At 42.8% G+C, this 24,521-nt stretch overlaps 1 protein-coding gene across 1 annotated transcript; it reads right to left on the bottom strand.

The window, feature by feature from the left end:
- Positions 1 to 17,468: 17,468 nt before the first annotated feature.
- LOC119725925 (28S ribosomal protein S21, mitochondrial-like) lies at positions 17,469 to 24,209 on the bottom strand. The gene is made up of 3 exons (XM_038197539.1): positions 23,983 to 24,209; positions 18,737 to 18,844; positions 17,469 to 18,572 (listed from the first exon to the last, which is right to left on the bottom strand). Exons 2-3 carry the CDS (start codon positions 18,817 to 18,819, stop codon positions 18,395 to 18,397), a joined length of 261 nt encoding a protein of 86 aa, XP_038053467.1. The 5' UTR covers positions 18,820 to 18,844; positions 23,983 to 24,209; the 3' UTR covers positions 17,469 to 18,394.
- Positions 24,210 to 24,521: the final 312 nt, after the last annotated feature.

Here is a 24,521-nt window from a genome sequence, read left to right on the forward strand (position 1 = left end):
TGCTGACAAAAAAAATGTCAAAAAAGTCCGCCGGGGGGGGGGGGGCAAAGTGCCCCCCCTGCCCCCCACTGGATACGCCACTGCTATCGAGACAGCCAAAGAGCCCTGTACCTTTACGAAGATGCTAACCTGCATGGACTTCGTAGACAGTCCCAACTATTGAGTTAAGCGATGACACTGAGTTCTCAGTGTTGCAGTACTCGGTGCATCAAAGTACTCGTGCTCGACACTTAGTGTCGAAATTGAACTCGATCATCAAAGTACTCGTACTCGAATAGCAGTACTCATATTTCAATAGGGGGCGCTGTTCAAATTCGACGATTATTAACAATAGATTACAGAATGGTGTACCGTATTTTTAACAGGCGGACATTATACCAGTATAATTTTTTTTGGGGGGGGGGGGGTCACGGGGGGGGTTCAACTTATTTTTTAGGAATGTGTATGATAATTTTTTTTTGACAGAACTGGGAGGGGGGGGGGGGTTACCCCCCCCCCCCCCCTGGATCCGCGCCTGCCTGACCCTCTGATCATGAGTCACAAACCCTAACCACACTACGGCACACAGAAAGGAGTTTGATCACTGCTTGCTCAATTGGAAGTTGGTTGCTGCCTCGGCAAATAATTTAGAAGACATAATCTAACCTTTGAAGCGCATTTCTGGTGCTGCACATGGCTACCCGAAAATAAAAACGTCAAACTTCAATTTGGAGATTGACGGAGTCTCTATAGTCCTTGGAGTTAATGAAACACATGCCTGTCATCTAAAAATACACGTTTTATAGCGGTTTTGTCTTTGCACAGACGTAATAAAATTATATTCTGAATTATCGAAAGAACGGTTCGTGGCTAGACTGTACGAATCATTAATAATTTTCTGCATTAGTAACAAAATATGCTTATTTTCTTTAAAAAAAAAGAAGCATTTTGTGGCTTTTTGGTCTTTGCAGGGCATAATAAAAGTTTGCTCTATGCTAACGAAAGAATGGTTCGTGGCCACATTTTAAGGACTCTCCTGCATGAAAGTAGGCCCCCTATATGACAGGAAATAGTGAGGTGATTACAATCAGTTTTGGCAAACACAAATTAGAAAAAGTACTCTAAGGATACCAGTATAAAATAGGTCCTGGTAAGAAGAGATTGACGGAGCCTCTAAAGTCATTGGAGTTAATGTAATACATGCCTATCATCTAAAAATACACGTTTTATGGCTGTTTTGTCTTTGCGCAGACGTAATAAAATTATGTTCTGAATTATCGAAAGAATGGTTCGTGGCTAGACTGTACGAATCATTAATTTTCTGCATAAGCAACATAAGCTTATTTTCTAAAATAATAATGCATTTTGTGGCTTTTTGGTCTTTGCAGGGCATAATAAAATTTGCTCTGTCATTTTTTGGTCCCATTTTAATAGTTTATAAAATTAGGCAGCTGCTGAACGGCAGAGGGAATTGCAGCCGCCCCCTCTAAATCTAATACTGTAGAAGGAGGCTTGTTGGAAATGAGAGGGTGAAATTGTTGTCCAGTTGTCTTTGATTAAAACAGTTGTTCTTCTCGTTTCTACTCATGAATATTAATTTGTGATGACAATTTTGTTTAAAGCCAGCCATCCAGTCAAAGTATGAGAAGCAGAAAAAACTGCCTAATATGGGAGACGTGATCCACTTTTTTTTGGTTCACATTATGACTGCTCAAAAACAGAAACAGTGTCGGTAGACTTCAATTTGGAATTTGACGGAGCCTCTTCTAAAAATACATTTTTTTTTATGGCTTTCTTGTTTTTGCAGGGCATAATTAAAAGTTTGCTCTGAGCCAACGAAAGAATGGTTCGTCGGTACACTGTACGAACTGTTGAAACTTCTCCGTTTAGGTATGAGAGCAAAACTGGTCAGGTACCATTGCAATCAGTTATGGCGAAAAAAAGAGAAGTGTATGAAATAAAATAATTCTTGTTATTTCGCCCTGGGGTTGTGGTGCGTGTGCCCTTGGGCAAAGCACTTAATTTGTCACTCATTGGGCTCACCCAGGATTTTTTTTGTAGCGGGGGCAAAGCAAATTAATTGTCCCCCAAAATCCTTGTACTCCCTCTAGCATATTCTCAATTGATCATTATTTTTTTGGGTGGGCGGGGGACATTTGCCCCACCCAAAAACACCCCACCGCCAGTGACACCCCTGCAGACGCCCATTTTGTTAAATGTGTATTAAATTAATAGCAAATATGACTTCACACCTCTTTTTCTTTCTTTTTCTCCTCCCCCCTTGGCTTTTCCGGGGGGCCAAGCGCCCCCTTGCCCCCCCCCCTCGCTACGCCCATGTCGAATGCAACAACAATGGAAACTGAGAGATTAGTGCGGTAGTTTCAAAAGGGGTATACGAGGCGCATAACGCGCGGAATGAGATTAGTGTGGAAATTTTAAACTAGGCAGGAGGCACATGTCGCGCAATGTTTAGAATTCTGAAAGAAAAGAATTGGGGAGAAACCTCTTTCATGCAGGCACTGATGAAGTCGCACAGAAAAATGAAGGATTACGGGGTATATTGCAAAAGTGGCATTTTTTGGGCAGATTTCCGGCAGAATTCTGCAAAAATGGCTATTTGACAGAAAAACATAGCAAATTTGAAAAAAAAAGGTACATTTGTTTAAAAATGCTTCAACTTTTCAAACAAACCCTTGCATAATGGGACAGGTTGGCTGGTGTAGGTGCTGAGGTTCACTGGGAACCGGACTTCAGCTTCGTCGTGAGGCAACCGCGTTTTGCCTGAAATTTACGCAATAACGTCATAACATCTTTATGTGACTAGGCCTATACATTGTTTATAATGTATTTTTAACCCTAATTAAGGCAATACTACAACATCTGATTGTGATTTTTAAGTGTTGATAGTGTATTTCGAGTAATTCTGGGGAATTTGGCAGATTTTTGATAAATCTGACAGATTTTTGAAGTGCATTTAGCAGAATTTGGCAATGACCTTACGGTCACCCTGGTACTCGTACTCGGAAGTAAAAGCACTCGTACTCGGAGACCTGTACTTGTACTCGGAAGTACTCCTACTCGTACTCGGCAACCTAAGTACTCGACTATATACAACACTGTTCAACAAATTATGTTTGCATTTTACCACGGAAAATTAAATCTCTTACAGTAAATGACTGAGCGCTTGTGTTGAAAACCAAAACTACACCACGAGGATTCGAACCCGAACCGCGAGTTTGGCGGATAACGAACCTAACCACTTGGCTTTTATTCCTTTAAAAAAATTTTTTTTTAAGCTTAAATTGAATTGATAATTCCAATGAGATATTGCACGGAAAAAAACGGCCAACGATAAACGACCAATTAATTAATCCTGCCTCTAATTCGAATCTGAGGCCAGCGGGACCTAGTTACGCATGCGCTCTTGCAACAGTGCAGTTTATGAATAATAATTTCAACAGCTGTTCAGATTGACCGTACACAAAATGTGCGTGTGCACCGGATACGTGTATACACGGTGTACAGCGAGTGTCGCACCGTCACGACAACGCAATCATGAATGACACGTGAAACAAGACTTGGAAAACCACGGGTTTTGCGATCCAGTGAGAGGAAAAGACGCAAAATAGCAGACATTATGATAGAACGTAGGAACTGCAGTGTGGCCCGTCCGCGAATGTATATTTTTTCCAAACGACATCCGTTTCCCATCTTCTGATTGGTCCATTACATGCATATCTAATGCCTTGTTCTCCAAAACACAATCCCAAGAGATGCTTTGCGTCTTGTGAGAAATGTTCCTTCCTCACTCTAGTTATTTAAAAGGTAAAATGAGAAGAAGTGAAAAACGCTCACTGAGATTCGAACTCGGATCACCGAGTCAGGACTACTTCAAACCAATCCACAAATCAGTTGCCAACCGTCGGTGATTTAAACACCATTACTTATAACTTATTCTCTAAAGCCCTGGACATCATGAATATGCATAACGCAGAGATAGAGAGCGCGCCTTCTTTTGATATTGTCGGATCTCGTTTAGGAAAATATAATTCACAGCCCGGCCGGCCCAACCTCGTTTCCATAGGTACGATGTTGCTGTGCCATGTTGTTTCCCATCATGCCTTGCGTGATCTTAACCCCTGAAAATCGAAATTTGAAAAAGCACGTATGTACCAACTTTAAAACAAAACCTAAGCCCCCACGCAAATGTAACATGGCGGGAACTCAGGAAGAAATGCAATGAGTATACATTAAGGCGTCCCTTTTTATTTCTATGGTTTTCGTATTTTTTGTCTCTGATGTAGAATCGGTCGGTCTGCCAAAATAAAAATCTGACGAAAGAAATTACATCTGCACCCGTTTAGATGGTTAAATTAAATGATGTCAAGAAATTACTGTATCTTGTTTTGTTGATTGCGATGAGCATATCATGACTTGATATCATGAGCAAAATAACAAACTATTTTTTGCAACATGTTGTTGATTTACATGCTCCATTCACCTGACAAACTTTTGGCTGTACAGTGGCAGCCATTAACAGTATTAATGTAAACTATAGATCCATAATGACAGGCAACACCCTCGCATCTTTTGGGATAGCATTGGTTGCTATATGCACCGTGCTTCGCGTAAAATTGCCTGAGTTTGGCATTCATTTGTTTGTCTTCATTTATTTATTGTTTGCTGGAGTTGATTGTAAATGTGTGTATATTTGTCAATCTGCCGAATAAAATATTATTATTATGATACTAGACATGGTCGGCGGTAGTGACATTTTTTTTAGGGGGGGGGGTTTGGGAGCTCAAAATATGGTCAGTCGGAAATGAGAACCGAAGAATAAAAAAATGATGCCCCTATGGCGAAAACATCGAACTATGTAGAAGTACTTAGACTGCGTTTTTTCGGTAATCAAACGTTATTTGAAGTTGGTCAAAATTATGTACACATAATTATAACAATATGTGTAAACTTATTGAGTTTTCAGCTGGCAACAATCAAGCCGCTTTTCTCAGGAATTGAAATTGACATTTTGACATTAAAATCCTTATTTCTTGAAAATGACGTGCTGTGGACAGAATACATTTATTGGTTGAAAATGAAATAAAAGAACACCAGAATATACTATTCCTAACCTGTGAATAGGTCCTTATTTACTAAGAATAGCGCTTAGTTATACTGTGTGGATCTTGTGTAAAACCCCGCATATTCTATCATTCAGTTCGCATCACGATTTTCTCAGAGGATTTTTTTTTTGCTGCATGGCCCCGGAGGGCCAGCCTACATATATAGTATCCTCTAGAGGGCCAGTCTATATATACTCTAGAGGGCCAGCCTATATAGTATCATCTAGAGGGCCAGCCTATATATAGTATCCTCTAGAGGGCCAGCCTATGGGTACGTTCTTTTAGCTCATCCGGGTCGATACGGGTCAGCCTGTGCCGTTCGATTGGCTCTGACGTCATTCTCGAGGCTCACCCGAGTCAGCCACCACAGACCCTGCTCGTGGAGCAGAGTCACTGGTGGAAGTGCGTCACGCATGCGTTGTTCATTCCCTAGAAACGGACAAATATGGCGGCCGGACAGAGGAAATCTCAAGTGGACTTGAAAGTTGACTTTATTTGAAGTCTAAAATGTAATCAATCATTGAGTTCACTGCGACTTTGAGGCTACAATTTTAGCCCAACTTTTTTTAGTTTTAGTGCAATCTACTAAAAAGCAGTAAATCTTAAACTAAGACCCAATCCGAAAACGGGCGTTTTGTCAGTGGCTACGGCCACGGCTAAGGGCGTCCCGTGCGGATCGTGATGGCCCACTGTTGAACGATCGATTAGCCCGGCTGTCGTGGCTGACCCGTCTGCTTTACCCGTGTCGATCCGGGTGAGCTAAACGAACGCACCCTATATAGTAGCCTCTTTGTGTCTATCTCACTGACTGACTGGCCCATTGTGTAGAGACAATGACTGACTGAATGTGGCCTGTGAGCCGGTCCATGGGTCTGGCCCATTGTGTAGAGACAATGACTGACTGAATGTGGCCTGTGAGCCGGTCCATGGGTCTGGCCCATTGTGTAGAGACAATGACTGACTGAATGTGGCCTGTGAGCCGGTCCATGGGTCTGGCCCATTGTGTAGAGACAATGACTGACTGAATGTGGCCTGTGAGTCGGTCCATGGGTCTGGCCCATTGTGTAGAGACAATGACTGACTGAATGTGGCCTGTGAGCCGGTCCATGGGTCTGGCCCATTGTGTAGAGACAATGACTGACTGAATGTGGCCTGTGAGCCGGTCCATGGGTCTGGCCCATTGTGTAGAGACAATGACTGACTGAATGTGGCCTGTGAGTCGGTCCATGGGTCTGGCCCATTGTGTAGAGACAATGACTGACTGAATGTGGCCTGTGAGCCGGTCCATGGGTCTGGCCCATTGTGTAGAGACAATGACTGACTGAATGTGGCCTGTGAGCCGGTCCATGGGTCTGGCCCATTGTGTAGAGACAATGACTGACTGAATGTGGCCTGTGAGCCGGTCCATGGGTCTGGCCCATTGTGTAGAGACAATGACTGACTGAATGTGGCCTGTGAGCCGGTCCATGGGTCTGGCCCATTGTGTAGAGACAACGACTGACTGAATGTGGCCTGTGAGTCGGTCCATGGGTCTGGCCCATTGTGTAGAGACAATGACTGACTGAATGTGGCCTGTGAGTCGGTCCATGGGTCTGGCCCATTGTGTAGAGACAATGACTGACTGAATGTGGCCTGTGAGTCGGTCCATGGGTCTGGCCCATTGTGTAGAGACAATGACTGACTGAATGTGGCCTGTGAGTCGGTCCATGGGTCTGGCCCATTGTGTAGAGACAATGACTGACTGAATGTGGCCTGTGAGCCGGTCCACGGGTCTGGCCCATTGTGTAGAGACAATGACTGACTGAATGTGGCCCGTGAACCGGTCCATGGGTCTGGCCCATTGTGTAGAGACAAAAATGTATGAACAGATTTCCAGTGAATAGCCATTCTGAATCAATGGAATAGAATTGTGCGCACTCTGAGACCAGCTCTTCTGGGATTTCTTTTAGTTCATTTTTATGTTGATTCTGGGTAACATATTAAAAAAAAAGTCGAGGACAAATCATCATCACCTTTATAAAAAAAACTCTCTTTTAACAGTGCCATATCGCTGGCTTTAACACGGGGCAATCATTTCTATCAACCTATAGACTTGACGTATAGACCTACTCTGTAGATTAGATATTCACTCGACACTGTTATAAAGACAGGACAACCCAGACACGTTTTCTTTTATTTCAATGTGTGCCGGATGGATATTTACTCTATGTGAATGACAGGAGCTCGCAGTCGCACGCTCCATTTCGAAATTAATTGCAGGGTGTAAAGTGACACATGTATGTAGCGTTAAGAAGAGAACGTAAGCAATTGACACCAGGAAAACATATACATATACCCAAGTCGTCTTTCTTGTCTGTTTCATCCGCTGAACCACTTTTGATTTTGTTCAGTAAATGTTGAGTCAGAGACCTTATTAAAGGCTACGTATAAGTATGACTCATCTTCGAACTAAGGTAACTTTGTTTTCAAGAGAGCAAGGTCTCAGTATTTTGAAAGATTTGTCATCTGATATGCTTTACGTTGTAATTTTGGAAAAAACCGGAACTTATATTCCGGTTTTCAGAATTAGATTTTTGACGTACGGGTACGCTAGTGTGCCGGTACGTCAAAAATCTCGAAACCCGCATCGCACGCGTCACGAGAGACTATTATAAATATTATGAAGAAATGAGTGACAACCAATACACTTTGGATCATTGTTAAGACCGGCGAGAAATTATTTGAACATGTTTAAAGTGAAAAAAAAGTTCTCTATTACTTCATTAAAGCTTATGGAGATTTAAAATGCCATTATACACGGCATCCATTCTACGATAGGCCTATGTGACGAGATTATAGTCCATAGAATTACGGCGGGGATTGAAAAGATATTAAAGAAAAATGGTCTGTTCAAACCGTATCATGTCCGATATCCGTCGGGTGGGGTTGGACTATGGACACATCTTGAGAGAGCATTTTAAAAAAGAAACGCATAATTTGAGTAACTTACCAGAACTTGTGGGGAGAGCAAAGCACAGCACAAGAACAGCCTTAAATAGACACATAGTAGGAGGAATAACGGACGACTAATGACACATGAATGCCCTTGTACGGCGAGTTGCTAACATACAGCATACGGGGATGTAATTCTGACTCGTGTCCGGTGTTTCACGTAGCGTCCCACTCCACGGAAGCAGAGATGACTGGAACTGACTTCTGGTATCAAAATAGGTCTGAATGACAGAAAACCACCAGGAACCCCCGCGAGACTACGGGTTCTGTTCAAGTCACTGATCTACCGGCTCGTGACTCTAGCTATACGACTATTTTATGTGCGAAACTGTATTATATCAGATTTCTGAAAGTGCCTTTGAATGCCAGTTTCTCTATTCGGTCAAGGAGGAGGGGCGGAATCCGCCCGGCCATTTTAGGGTTATATACAACAATCATATACGACCAGTACGACATATCCATTACCATTATTCTCACAAGGGGTCAATATGGTACCAAATATGCATTTTTTGTAACATCAAACACTTTGTCTTTGTCCAAACCTATCAAATATTCCATTTAGACTCAATTTTGTGGTCACGTGACCAGCTACACTGCAGGCTGGGAATGCAGCGGGAAAAGTGGAAAAATGTTACTTTTTCACAATTCCATCATGAACAAATTAATGTAACGCATTTATATTATTACAAGTATTTCATTTTTTGCCGATTTTGGTAAAAACAAAATAGAATTTTGGGACAGATCATGAAAAAATGATAGCGCATTCTAACGGTGACTTCGGATGCCATAGATGGTTTGATTGGATGACTATTGATCCCACAAATGTTTTTGCCTATAATATGAAAGCATTTAAATGAAAAAGGTAAATACTGTTTTTAAACCAAAATATACAAGAATGTACAGCATTCTCTGTAGTAGTTGCAGCACTAAAAAAATAACGTAATTTTACCGATTCCCGACCAACCAACATTCCTGCTAGGACAATCAGCCGAGGCATATTGAAATTAGGATGGCGGTGCACCACGCCTCCCCCGCTCCTTGCATACCATAATAATTAATACCCCGTTCCGGATAGGGTTAAAGCACGCTACCCGCGCTGGTACACAGTGTAGTTTTCGAGCAGCGCCCCCAAGCGTCAAATGGTTTTCTCCGCCCCCTTTTCATCGGCCCATGAGTGCTTTGTCTAGTCTGCGGATCAGACGTTCTCGTGTGCAAAGCCACATAAAAATACGAACATCTGATGCATCCGTGCATGTATATGCGACCCAGTGCGCCAGCCAATCGCAGCTGCTTTTGAAAGTTGTGACATCAATTAGAGCAGAAATGTTGCCAAAGCCGTTGATTGGTCAATAGCTGTCAATTTGTTTTGGGTCATATAACATCGGGTTACCGAAGAGACGATAGAAGACGCCCGCTGAATGGTCAGAACCTGGAAACAAATTTCACGTAAAAGGTCAAAATAATATTATGATCGGATGTAAAACGTTACATCATACGTATAGGTAATTATAAGCATATATAGTTATCCATTCGTTTCGGTAGACCTACGAAATATGGCAATGTGATCAGCGTATGCCAGGTTAAAATGGTTAACACCGGTAGGCATATGCATGAGTGATATCATCCGTTTCAGTTCAGTTAGGTCAGCAATGATGCATTGCATTAATCAGCTTGTGTATAGCCATAGGGATTAATGGCTAATGAAACCGGTATGTATGAATGCAAGCCATATAGGAATGCGGAGACGGCACTGAGCATACACCCGCTGCAGAATTAAATGTTTGTTCTACAGGATATCCCATCAATAAAATCGAACAGTATATTTATAAGACTAAGCTTGTAAGCAGCCTAAACATGATAATAATATAAATGTGGTATTGGAAGATTGCTCAGTACGGTCTACATGTTTAATCTGATACCAATCATGACTTGTCACTGCTGTTCTAGATGACTGAGTGATCATTGTTTATTTAAGGGTCCCAAAGTGCCGATATTTAGATGATGGAAAACATTTTAATCAACAAAACAAACAGATTATAAGGCAGTTGTTTTTAGTTTAGACAACCGAATCTCCGATTAAAGAAAACTAACAACTTGACATTGTTTAATCACATTTTAAAAACTGAGGAAAAAGTCCTGTTGGCATCAGCCTTTGCCTCGCACGCCTCCATTCACAGCAATTTCAGTTAGGGCCAACAAGTTACGGCTGTGACTGGAAGTGAGCGTGATGACGGCAGCTGCTAATGAAGACTTCCTTGTTTCTCTCTCTTCAAAAGGTGATGAAACGATAGTATATTCAATTCAAATTGAATTGACCAAACGTGGCCAAAACGGGTAGCATTCCTCCCGTTTCCAACAACGTCCGACGTTTTCCCAACCCAGTAAATTCGTTGACACTCTCGGATATGTTAGCAATATGCTTCCCGGTTAAACAATACCGACAAAATGCCTTTCATGCATGCTCATTATCAGTGTAAATCGAAGACCGCAACTACTGCGAAATGTGATTCCAGACGTCATTCTCCAGTTTCTGCATTTTAAAGCTCATTCAGTCACTCAAGGCTACACTCGGATGAGGACGACCTGACGGTGATCTATTAAGAGACGTCAGGGGATCTTCTACGCAGGGAATTAGATCGTCACATTTGAATGTCAGCGCACAGACCCATGGTACAATATGAGTCACCCCTTGATGAAATTATATTTATAAATATACATGCTATAATTATGCACTCAGCTTAAAAACGGTACTGATCCGTAAGTAGGTAGGGGCCTATAGCCAAATGAAGCTTGAGTGACTGTTGCAGATGAAGTATTTCCACACCCGCAGAGGTCTAGACCCACATTTCCTATCCACACTGAGCAATGTGGAGGACGTGGGTCGCATGTATTGTATCTTCTCCGATATATTACAGCAGTGTAAAATTATTTCGTTGGTTCAAGTACGGGGTGTATAAATAGTTTGCCCCGGAAAATTGCGTCTGGATCGTGAATTATTACCGGCGCGATGATCCGAAAGGAAGATCACACTGATGAAGACTTCTATTTCTGAGGAGGGGACACGCCCCGACGACTGTTCTATGTTTAATTGCAGCGCACAAAGTCACGCTTTGTATACTACATACACGGTTGGCAGACATTTCAACTGTGGATTTGATGAATCACACTTGAGAATCCGTTATTCCCCGTCTTATTAGCCCTTTTTCACTATTTTTGTATTACACTACACAAACAATTATTGTGATCAGTTTAAATAAGAGAATAAATATATGCTTGGCCGGTTTTAAACAAGTACGTTTAAAACCGACAAGCTCGTCAAAAAGAAAAGGGGACAAAGACGGAGAAGAAGAAGGACTAAAAAGATAGATCCAATCATCAAAAATAGAAGAGGTTCAAAGCAAATTGACAAGAACAGCAATTAAATGAAATAAAGTTCAAACTGCAGTAAATCAAATGAAAAGAAACAAAGCACCAGGCATTGATCAAATGACAACTGATATAATAACATTGGGTGGAGATGAAGCATTCAAGAAATGGCCAACATATTCAACGACATCCTGAATGAAAGCAGGACACCAAAAGAATGGAAGGAAGCCAAAATCATCTTAATGTTAAAAAAAAGGAGATAAAAGTGAAGTGAAAAACTACAGACCAATAACTTTTCTTTCACACTTCTACAAAATATTAACAAAAGTACTAAATAACAGAATAGAAAGAGTCTTAGAGGAAAATCAGACAAGAGAACAAACAGGATTAAGGAAGGGATATTCAACAACGGACCATATGCAAGCTATAAACCAGACCATAGAGAAGCTGAACGAATACAATCCACCACTATGTATCGGCTTTGTGGACTTCGAAAAGGCCTTCGATTCCATAGAACATCCGGCCATGACGATCAGATCATTACGAAATATAGGAATTAACGAGACCTACACCAACATCCTGGAAGATATATGTATACAAAGGCAACAGCTAAAACTCACTTAGATCAAGATATCCAGAGGTGTTCGACAAGGTGACCCACTGTCCCCAAAACTCTTCAACGCAACTCTTGAAAAAGTTTCCAAGAAAGCAGAGATGAAAGAGGAGGCAGTCAACATCGATGGAGAATCACTATCGAACCTTAGATTCGCTGATAATGTGGCCATATTCTCAGACTCCATCGAAAGCCTAGAAAGACAACTGAACAAGCTGCACCAAGAATGCGATCGATTTGGGCTTACGATGCAAAAAGGAACATTTTTATGACAAATATTGATTCTCGAGTCAATGTCAAAATTGAGAATGAAGTAATTGAAAAAGTAAAGGAATACAAATACCTTGATCAAACCCTAAAGATGCAAGACACAACTAAAGAAGAAGTACTCACAAGAATCAAGACAGGATGGGGTCTATTCGGAAGATACAAAGAAATCTTTTGTGACAGAAAACTACCAGTACCATTGAAGAAGAGAGTATTCGACCAATGCATACTTCCAACAATTACATATGGATGCCAAACATGGACAGTTAACAAGCAAATCTACAATAAATTGTCTACCACTCTGAGAGCAATGGAAAGAAAGATGCTAGGAATTACACTACAAGACCGGATAATCAGGGGAAAAAACGAAGTAAAAGACATCGCCAAATATGTCAACACAATGAAATGGACATGGGCAGGACATGTAGCCCGGATGACAGACAACAGATGGACAATAAGAAAAAACAGAATGACAACCTGCAGAACAGGAAAAAGATCTAGAGGCAGACCACATAAAGATGGAGAGATGACATATCAAAGTTGGTTTGAGGGACATGGACAAGGACAGCAAAGAAAAGAACAACCTGGAGGGGTCTGACAGAGGGCTACATCCTGCGGTGGATGGACGACGTCTAGGTAAAGGTACTTGAAGGAGCCTCCGGGCCTGCACGCGGATAATGGCCGAGCCGAAGGCCATGGAAAAACAAAACAAACAAGCTCGCGCATTTATTGGACACAACAGGTCTATAGGTCTACAAATACATCTATACAAAGTCAACTGCAGTATTTCAAAATTTAATCATGTCCACCCACATCATCACCTATAGATTAAACTGCAGGCATCTGCTGAAATCATCACTTTGGAAGCAGACCGGTGCGCAAATTAGTCACAAACTGTCACTCACATTCTAACTCCAACCTTCAAATTAATGCCAAAGTTCGTATCTTGCCACAACAAATCTACGTTCTTTCTTTCCACCTCCCTTGGACCTGCGCTGAATCACGTGATTATCACAGTCAGTTGAATGGGCAGAAAGTCATGCGTGTGGGAACACATTTATCCAGATCAAGGATGGCCGTCTTTATTATATAACCCATTTGTCGTTGGCACACTTTCACCTGGTATTATTGAAGTATGCTGATGCAAATTTCTCAAGCTCATCTCTCATGGTCAGTGACGTAAAAAAAAAAAATTCTTGAATTGAACAAAAATATGTATCATTTGCCTTCAGTGCTATAACCACTTCTTGAAGACACAGACTGAAGGGGGGGGGGGGGGGGGGGGAGGGCCATACTTTCAATGGGGGCGCTGTTCAAATCCAACGATTATTAACACTATATTAAAGAAGAGTGTACAAATACCCACTCAGCAAGCTGGCTCAGTCCGTATTTTGTCCACAGGCGGACATTATTAACAGTACATTTTTTTGGGTGTCAGAGCAGGGGAGAGTTTTCGCATTTTAAATGAATTTCTAAGAAAAAAAAATTCCCCCCAAACCTCCCCCTCCCTGGATCCGCGCCTCCACAGTCTTCCTACAGCTTCATCAACAAGCTCGATCAAATCACTTTCCTCGTCCTATTTCCTCCTATGTCAAGAGTCATACGGCCTAACGTTACTACCGTTTTCTCTGATTTTTGTCTTGACTATCCACATTTCCCGAAGAATGTTCGTGTCGGTCTAGATCTTAAGTGGGTGCAGAATTCTCAAGCCTTAATTATGGCCTTACTGAGGTCACCTCAAGCTCCACTCTGAAGGATATTTTTGAGACTTTTAACCCTAAAAAGGCCGGGGGGGGGCGGAATCCGCCCCCCCCCTCAACATTTTCCGTGATAGCCTCTAAAAAAATTTTTTTCACGACCCGAGCTGTTCTGACTTTTTAGCCTCGAGCTTTGCGCATCTTTTGATACCAAAAACATAAAAATCGGACCATGGGTTGCCGCGTAGCGAAAAATTTTCCGGCGCTACGCGCCGGGAAAACTGAATTTTTGCATATACGTCGTGTACACAGAGCAGAATTGCCATTCGTACATACAGTGACATATGATTAATTAATTAGCCATAATTCCAAAACCCTTTGACCTATAGTCATGAAATTTCTTGGGTATGTTTAGGAAGAGTTGCTCTATGCATGTGTTGAGTTTCAAAATTTTTCGACACTCGATGGCCGAGATCTTAGGGGGGGGGGGGGGGGCGGAATCCGCCCCCCCCGGCTGAGAGATGGTCAAAATAACCCGGCCCCTTTAGGGTTAAGGGATCGAAGCGTCATCTGCAACATCAGCCAACATTTGAAGCAAAAAAAAAGGAGGAAAAAAAAAACCCGCGTCGCCGGACAACTTTTGGGGCAAACTCCATACCAGAAACCGGAGACTATTTTTGTTTGGGCCTTAAAAAGTTTAGCGGCTTTACATAACTAACTTATCACGTTTAGTGCATGGAGCAAACCTACTTTTTGCCTACCCAACGCAAGGGGCGCCCTTCCCCATCATTACCCCAGTCAGAGCCAGTACCTGTTTCACTTTTTTTAGCGGACTGTCCGATCTTTCCCTAAACGAGCTTAGCTTGTAAGAGCACGAATTGCAGTATAGCACCTCTGTACTGTCTGGGCTGGAATAGATGGGTGGAGAGGTCAAACCGACGACTAAAAACACCTTTTTCTGGTCACAATTTCTAAAGGGTGCAACCCAGTAAATAGGCCCAAAATCCGTCCGCCGAGCTCGTGAATAAAAGTTATACACTCGCATTCTTCTACATTAATAAGTTCCGAGAGCCATGGAATTGGGAAATTAAAGATGTATGGTAAAGGGGTCGTCTTCTTTGGATGAGAAAGTGATTAGTGACTGGAAATAACAGTACCAAATACAAAATGACCAAGGATATCATTGAATATTTGCTACTTTTATTTTATTAAGTAATATGAAACCCGGGACGACCATTGGTTCAATATATTTTTCAAACTTCCCAAATATTTGACATTTTGAGTTAGCCCAAGTCACTGCACAGACCTCCAACATCTACCATATAGTCTTCTAATGATTGTTTGTTGTGTGCTCCAAGACATGCAGGTAAGACTTGCAAGCCTCAGATGAGCAGGTAAGACTTGCAAGCCTCAGATGAGCAGGGTAGACTTGCAAGCCTCAGATGAGCAGGGAAGACTTGCAAGCTTCAGATGAGCAGGGAAGACTTGCAAGCCTCAGATGAGCAGGGAAGACTTGCAAGCCTCAGATGAGCAGGGTAGACTTGCAAGCCTCAGATGAGCAGGGAAGACTTGCAAGCCTCAGATGAGCAGGGTAGACTTGCAAGCCTCAGATGAGCAGGGAAGACTTGCAAGCCTCAGATGGGCAGGTAGGACTTGCAAGCCTCAGATGAGCAGGGAAGACTTGCAAGCTTCAGATGAGCAGGGAAGACTTGCAAGCTTCAGATGAGCAGGGAAGACTTGCAAGCCTCAGATGAGCAGGGTAGACTTGCAAGCCTCAGATGAGCAGGGTAGACTTGCAAGCCTCATATGAGCAGGTAAGACTTGCAAGCCTCAGATGAGCAGGGTAGACTTGCAAGCCTCAGATGAGCAGGGTAGACTTGCAAGCCTCAGATGAGCAGGGAAGACTTGCAAGCCTCAGATGAGCAGGGAAGACTTGCAAGCCTCAGATGGGCAGGTAGGACTTGCAAGCCTCAGATGAGCAGGGAAGACTTACAAGCCTCAGATGAGCAGGTAAGACTTGCAAGCCTCAGATGAGCAGGGTAGACTTGCAAGCCTCATATGAGCAGGGAAGACTTGCAAGCCTCAGATGAGCAGGTAAGACTTGCAAGCCTCAGATGAGCAGGGAAGACTTGCAAGCCTCAGATGAGCAGGGTAGACTTGCAAGCCTCAGATGAGCAGGGAAGACTTGCAAGCCTCAGATGAGCAGGGTAGACTTACAAGCCTCAGATGAGCAGGTAAGACTTGCAAGCATCAGATGAGCAGGTATGACTTGCAAGCCTCAGATGAGCAGGGAAGACTTGCAAGCCTCAGATGAGCAGGGAAGACTTGCAAGCCTCATATGAGCAGGGAAGACTTGCAAGCCTCAGATGAGCAGGTATGACTTGCAAGCCTCAGATGAGCAGGGTAGACTTGCAAGCCTCATATGAGCAGGGAAGACTTGCAAGCCTCAGATGAGCAGGGAAGACTTGCAAGCCTCAGATGAGCAGGGTAGACTTGCAAGCCTCAGATGAGCAGGGAAGACTTGCAAGCCTCAGATGAGCAGGGAAGACTTGCAAGCCTCAGATGAGCAGGTAAGACTTGCAAGCCTCATATGAGCAGGGTACACTTGCAAGCCTCAGATGAGCAGGGAAGACTTGCAAGCCTCAGATGAGCAGGGTACACTTGCAAGCCTCAGATGAGCAGGGAAGACTTGCAAGCCTCAGATGAGCAGGTAAGACTTGCAAGCCTCATATGAGCAGGGTACACTTGCAAGCCTCAGATGAGCAGGTAAGACTTGCAAGCTTCAGATGAGCAGGGTACACTTGCAAGCCTCAGATGAGCAGGGAAGACTTGCAAGCCTCAGATGAGCAGGTAAGACTTGCAAGCCTCATATGAGCAGGGAAGACTTGCAAGCCTCAGATGAGCAGGTAAGACTTGCAAGCCTCATATGAGCAGGGAAGACTTGCAAGCCTCAGATGAGCAGGTAAGACTTGCAAGCCTCAGATGAGCAGGTAAGACTTGCAAGCCTCAGATGAGCCAGTCTTGGTCCAAGGTTGGATTCAGAATGTATTCCCCAAATGAAGCGGGTCCTTGACAAGCTAGATAAAGCTGCGGCGATAGAGGTTGCTATCAACAAGAGGGATATCTTGGGAACTTCGACAGCAATACCCAGAAAATTCCGAGTATACCTCATGTGTGCTGTATTCAAGGTAATGCAAGTGCGTGGGGTATGCTCAGTATTTCCTTGATAGCACTGCCAAATTTGCCAAGACTGAATGTAATTCATCTTGTTGATAGCGACCTACTGCCACGATGGCTTTACCACACTTGTTAGGGACCAGCTGAATACAATCCAATTGCAGTCTTGGGCCAAGACTACAGGTAAGGAAAGGAGTGCCTCTGGAGGCTATTAGCATATCCAACCAAGTCAGTAATTTGAATTGTTACACCTCGTACATATTTATAAGCCAAACACGCTTCTTTAATTGGTCAATGTTCCAAGCATCTGGGAATTACAAATAGCTACTCCACACATGCACATGCATGAGGCGCTTACATAAATAGCCCGCCCACCTGGTCCATAGTAACAGAAAGTAGTAACATACGAACACTGTTGTTAATGAAATTAAAATTGTTCGATCGAGGTGTAATAAAACAAATACACAATAGTTTTAATATTTCAGGGAAGAAATGCAAATTTACTTGACCCTGTGTTTGCAGCTGTTGGCTTCCTCCCTCCGCTTCGTGTTGGGAGGTAGTCAAATCAGCCAACACATCAGCACCAGTTGTTGTGTATTACTTCCCCCCAAACCACGTTCCATTGTATAATAACTTGTCTTCAGGTTTATTGCTCATTTACCTCGTAAAGTGTAGTGCAGTAGAGTGGCTAAGTCAAAATCAGCAACCAACAGGGGATCACTACTTGTGCATTTCTTTCAAAACTAATTTATTTGTTAATTTACATGTATTTGTTAATTTACACCCAAAGTTTGGGTGTAATAAAAGTAACGTTTACGATTGTGATAAGCATCTCCTAAAATTATAGAGCACTTGAATACAAGTTTTGACAGTAAATTTCTAGTCAAAACTTTCTGTGTCCTATATTGTTCAAAGTTTCTTGTTCAAGAGCCAAGGGTGGCAGAGTAGTGTACGTAACACTGCCAACATGCTTGGCCTTGATGTCCTGCTAACTGCTAAGGCTGCATGTATTAAGCACATCTTATTTTCTAATCGGCACACGTTGCAAGTTGTACCAAAGTTTATCCGTCCAAGTGAATTTTCACAATCTCACTGAGGAGTATGCAGGTAACACAGGAATATGCAGTCGCTACTTCACTCAGCACACAGTTTGATCCACATGGGCTACAGGTGCCATGCTATTACACAGGCCAGCCTGGTGTCCTGTTCTTGCGCATGAGGAATGCTATCCTTCGATTCATCTCCTGGTTGTAGATACGCTGCATCGTCTCATACTGCGTCCGCTTCCGCTTCTGAAAGGGTTTCTCATAGTAGCGTCTCCGTCTGATGTCTTCAATCACTCCCTCTTTGTTCAGTGAACTAAAAAACATCAAAGAAAAAAAACACCCTCTATCACTGTAATGCTACAGAACCAGTGCCTTCTTTGTTTCTCCCAACAAGAATGCTGTGGTGCAATCAGATTAATGCATTTGCTGTTGAGGTGGATATGTTTGCAAACTGAAAATTACCAGTAAATTGCTTACTTGTTGAGGGTTCTATATGCACCATCAACATCGCTGTTCTTCACAAACACTGTACGTGCAATGAAGCGTAGGTGCTTGCTCATGTTGCTCACTTCTGGTCAGTACGACCTAAGAAAGTAATCAAACTTTAGTTAGGATCCCATTGTACAACACCTAACCAAAATGGCTCTGAATTATCGCCAGACCATGTCGAAATGTTAAAAAGGCGATTTGTATTACATTTTAAGGGTGGGAGAAACAATTGATTGGGGCATAACTGGGTCCAACTTTGCCCCACTAGTGTGCAGCGGCGTAGTTAAAGGGGGGGGGGGGGGGGTTTCGCCCCCCCACCACTGAAAATTTGGCATTAGGAAAAAAACACAGCCATATGAGTTACCATGATTACCTGCAAGAATATAAAGTCCCTTGTTCAACAATTTTGTGCGTATTTTTTACCAAAACCTTTTGTTTTTGCGCGAGTGGCTGTTTATTGTAACATCCCTTGGAAAGCGAATAGCAGTAGTTATTGTCTAATAAGATAACCTAATCAACCCGGAGGGCAAAAGCTGAGACATCATAGAATACAACTGTAAGTGCAGTTTCATGCAGTTTCATGCCAAAAAATGACACTCTCCTCAGTAGGTTGGTTTGCACGCTCTGTGGCAAAGCGCAGCAAAATTGATATCCAAATATAATTGCGAAAGAATTTTGGGAAAGACACCCCGTGCACAAACCCTATGAGACTGGTCTGAACAATTCTAAGTGTTATCTCAGTAAATGCTTCAATATTTTCCCTGCTATATTTGACATTTTAGGACATATGTCAGTGGAATACAGGTCAACTCGTACATGACCAACTCATATGCAGGACAACTTGTACGTGGACCAGCTCGTACGCGGTCCAACTTGTACACGGGCCAACTCATACGCAGACCAACTTCTTATTTCTTCCATTTTGAAAACCGTATATTCATGCAACTTTCAGGGTTTGTTTCCCTTATAATGATCTAACCATGTACTTAAAATCGTTTTGATATGTTCATTATTTTTGGTGAACTGTTTTTAAATTTGACAAAAAAGGGATGAAAAGATCCATCAGTAAACAGTCCAACAAAACTGACAACTTGTAACGACACAGCGCAGCGTATTCTGCGCGCCAAAATGATGTACATATGCTCTGTTGCGCGATGCAAAGCATACAATCCCCCTCCATCCCAAATGGTCGAGCCGAATGTAGAGTGGACCTGCCGAGGTCACGCGAAGATCAGCGCACCTGCAACGTACGTAAACACACACTTGAACATAACCGTGCATTCGTCAGATCGGAGACGCCAGGCTGGTGAGTAAAAACTCAGATTTTCCACCCCCCAAAATTGTCCCATGATCCAAATGTCAATTGTGGGAAACTATTTCAGAGTTATGGATCAACCAGCTCAACTTTTTGGTGGATTTGCGTTTCAGAAAGTGGAATTTCAGGCAAAGGTATTTCGTCTATCAAAGGGCATTTCCAAAAGCCATAGAGTGCTGTTCAGAGTGCTGACCCCCGAAAAAAGAGCATGCCAGAAGGCTGACGGAGAGAAGCTTTCTGATTCCACAAGCAGCCGGTGCCGTGCAAGCGTGAAATTAATGCAAGACGGTTTCCTAGGGCTGTATTCAATTGGGATGATGATGTTTGATGGATCAGTTCATCAGGGAGTTTGTTCCATTCTACAATTGTCTTTGGGAAAAAGCTGATGAGGTGAAAGGTCATTGCATGCAGCCTGCAGGCATGGCAGGGCCGGCCAGGGAAAACTCAGTCTCATACCATACTATACTACTACCAGTCCGAGTAACTTGGACCCAACTTATCGCCTTTTTAAAATTCGGACATGGTCTGGCGATAGTGGGGTCCAAGCTAATCATTATATGCCAAGCAACACAATTCTGTCATTGACCCAAAAACCCAACATTGCCCCAAAAAAACCATTAGATTTCACCCTCAAAACGGCCTCCAAATCACTAGATACGCCACCTGAGGTACAAGTAGACATCGATAATTAAGATGGTTGTACTGAACTTTACTTACGATCCGGATGAAAAGTGAAATTTCCCGTTCAATTCCGAGAGCTCCCCTCATGATCGTGAACACGTTAAATTACCGTTGCGTGTTTGAATTGCGATGTGGTCTTCATGCCCAGCGTACATTCGATGGTCCCCGTATTTCGAGCGCGATTCCGTTACCGAGCGTGCGCGATGCATCGATTTTGATAATGAGTAGACTGGATCACGTTTGTAAACACAAGTGCATTTCGAGCGATAACAGGGAGTTGGGAACTAGGGCAGATTTTATGGACGGAAACCAGTTCAAGCTAGTTCCCGACTCCCTATTATCATTCGAAATGCATTTATGTTTACAAACGTGATCCAGTCTATCATTATCATAATCGATGCATCACGCGCGCTCGGTAACGGAATCGCACTCGGGATACGGGGACCATCGAATGAATGCTGGGCATGAAGACCACATCGCAATTCAAACACGAATCGGAAATTTAACGTGTTCACGATCGCGAGGGGAGCTCTCGGAATTGAACATGAAATTTCACTTTTCATCCGGATTGTAAGTAAACTTCAGTACAACCATCTTAATTATCGATGTCTACTTGTCCCTCAGGTAGCGTATCTAGTAATTTGGAGGCCGTTTTGAGGGTGAAATCTAATGTTTTTGTTGGGCAATGTTCGGTTTTTGGGTCAATGACAGAATTGTGTAGCTCGGCATATAATGATTAGCTTGGACCCCACTATCGCCAGACCATGACCATGGCGATATTAAGTTGGGTCCAAGTTACTCGGACTATACTACCATGGAGAAATACTAACATGACTAAAGTACTACTAGTATAGCTTGAGTAACTCCAGCTGACATGCTCCATATTCATTCACATGTAACGCTGGAGGCATAACCTGTTCGTTAGAATGTGGTAGCACGAGACCCTAAAAAATGGCCTCTCATAAATTGTTCATTTTCACCTCTAATATCCCACCCCAGAGTTCATTTACATACCTCATACATTCAGCAGTCATTTACGAAGCCTAGTGATCGACTTGAAACAGACCACAAAAAAATAAATGTGAAAAATCTTGACGATTTCGGTGGCTTGTCCATAAAAAAACGCCAGTTCCAACGGCTGTTGTCCATTTTGTTTTACTAATTATGTAAATGTATGCATCACGTGATGACATCGAAAAAAATCTGCGCGCGCGATGTATGTGGGTACCACACCGCTTTCAGGCGCCGCAAGTGAATTCAATTTTCGTCTGGTACGTTGTCGCGGAAAGCAAGACAACGAGAATGCTCTCCGCTACAACGCACCAGACGAAAATTGAACTCACTTGCGGCGCCTGAAAGCGGTGTGGTACCCACATACATCGCGTGCGCAGATTTTTTTCAATGTCATCACGTGATGCATACATTTACATAATTAGCAAAACAAAATGGACGACAGCCGTTGGAACTGGCATTTTTTTACGGACAACCCACCGAAATCGTCAAGATTTTTCACATTTTTTTGTGTGGTCTGTTTCAAGTCGATCTAGGCTTCGTAAATGACTACTGAATGTATGACTGAGGTGTGTAAGTGAACTCTGGGGTGGGATATTACTATTTACTATTTTAGTATTAGACTTAGAGGTGAAAATGAACAATTTTTGAGAGGCCATTTTTTAAGGGTCTCTTGCTACCACATTCTAACGAACAGGTTAGCGTTACATGTGAATGAATATGGCGAATGTCAGCTGGAGTTACTCAAGCTACTACTAGTAGTACGGAATTCTTGGTACAATTGCAGAATACCCCGCCACTCGGTCAGGGTCCTACTAAAGCGCGTCAACAAGCGTCAACAAGCGTCAACAAGTTTTAGTAGTCGTTAAGTGCGCGTCAACAAATTTTGTATAGGCCTTTGAACAATTAAAACAGCTTTATATGGTAGAAAAAGCAATAATGAACATCTTCTGCATATCAATTAAAGTTTAAATTATTTTAAAACTTGGTTTTTTGAACCGCGAAATGTACGACGAATTTGTCGATAAAAAGTAGGCCGCCATCTTGTTTGGATGGCGCTGTAGACTTCGCGCATGCGTAGTATGGCTCTTTACACTTCACGCATGCGTAGTACAGCTAGCTACACATAAACAAGATGGCCAACTTTTATCGACAAATTCGTCGTACATTTCGCGTTCAAAAAACCAAGTTTTAAAATAATTTTAACTTTAATTGATATGCAGAAGATGTTCATTATTGCTTTTTCTACCATATAAAGCTGTTTTTATTGTTCAAAGGCCTATACAAAATTTGTTGACGCGCACTTAACGACTACTAAAACGTGTTGACGCTTGTTGACGCGCCTATTCAATTTAGTAGGACCGAATCTATCCACCTCGTAAGTCGAAGTCGTAGCCGGCTACTACTCCTAGCACTATGAGGCTCCGCGTGAGCGGAGCCTCATAGATCAAGAAGCCCGCAAAATTGCCTGCAGCACAAAACACTAATAAAGTACAAAAACGTCCATCAAAATGCAGCCATTTCACACAGAACCGCTGCACAGTTTGCCCCTATACTCCGTACTTTATCTCTTGACATACTCACGTATCTTGTGCGGAACTAACATGGGTGGATTCTGTCGGTTTTTAGGCCAAAATGATGAAAAATATGCCCTTTCCGCACTGAGCCAACCTGACACTTGAAACGTGCACGCACATGATCGAGCGATGATTTTCGGTTCACTCGGAGCGCGCCGCGGGGGGTACGGTACAAGCGAAATGATAGTATGTGCATGCGTACAAGTGCATGTACCGTACCCCCCGCGGCGCGCTCCGAGCGAACCGAAAATCATCGCTCGATCATATGCGTGCACGTTTCAAGTGTCAGGTTGGCTCAGTGCGGAAAGGGCATATTTTTCATCATTTTGGCCTAAAAACCGACAGAATCCACCCATGTTAGTTCCGCACAAGATACGTGAGTATGTCAAGAGGTAAAGTACGGAATATAGGGGCAAACTGTGCAGCGGTTCTGTGTGAAATGGCTGCATTTTGATGGACGTTTTTGTACTTTATTAGTGTTTTGTGCTGCAGGCGATTTTGCGGGCTTCTTGATCTATGAGGCTCCGCTCCATAGTGCTAGGAGTATTAGCCGGCTACGAGGTCATGGTTGATTGCCCTCAATAAACCTTCTCAGTGCTACTCGTAACAAATCATTGAAAAATTAAACTAATATATTGAAACCTACATACCCTTTTCATTTACGGTAATTATACTGACAAATAAAATGTCATTTGAGGCTTTCTCTCTCCCGTTTAATTATTAAGCGTAACGTCCACTTTTCCAACACAACAGCTTTCTTCGATTTCACTGCATGGGCGCATGCACTGCAAAGTCTAGTCGGGCCCTTTGCTATTGTTTTACTACAAATTGTGTTTGATAGAGTCTGGTTGCCGATTTACGATTTTACAATAACGGGGTTTCGAGAGTGCGCCCTCAACTTTGACAGTGAAGTTATACTTCTCAAATAACTTTTCCTCTGCACAGGCGGCAAAAACGAAGAAAGAAAATGGTGAGCGACCCTCTCATTTCGTGTTAATATTTCCACTCAGTTGCGGCATGTCATGCACTTTCCCTCTAAAGTGACCTGAATATGTAATTGTGGATTTTAGTTGTGCTATTCACTGTTGTAAATACGCGTTCACTTTGTCGGATTCAGCTGGCAAAGTTGGAGGAGTTCTCTTTTGGTCGGACATTTCATTGCACAAACCATGCACAAACTGATTGGTTG

Source organism: Patiria miniata, unplaced genomic scaffold, assembly GCF_015706575.1.
Source record: "Patiria miniata isolate m_02_andy unplaced genomic scaffold, ASM1570657v1 HiC_scaffold_19, whole genome shotgun sequence".
NCBI classification, from domain to species: Eukaryota; Metazoa; Echinodermata; class Asteroidea; order Valvatida; family Asterinidae; genus Patiria; species Patiria miniata.

What these genes read in the sequence shown, in the direction of transcription:
- LOC119725925 (XM_038197539.1), bottom strand. Translation starts at nt 18,819, where the DNA reads ATGAGCAAGCACCTACGCTTCATTGCACGTACAGTGTTTGTGAAGAAC. An exon ending in GCATATAGAACCCTCAACAA is followed by an intron (nt 18,573 to 18,736) that starts GTAAGCAATTTA and finishes GATGTTTTTTAG; the next exon opens with TTCACTGAACAAAGAGGGAG.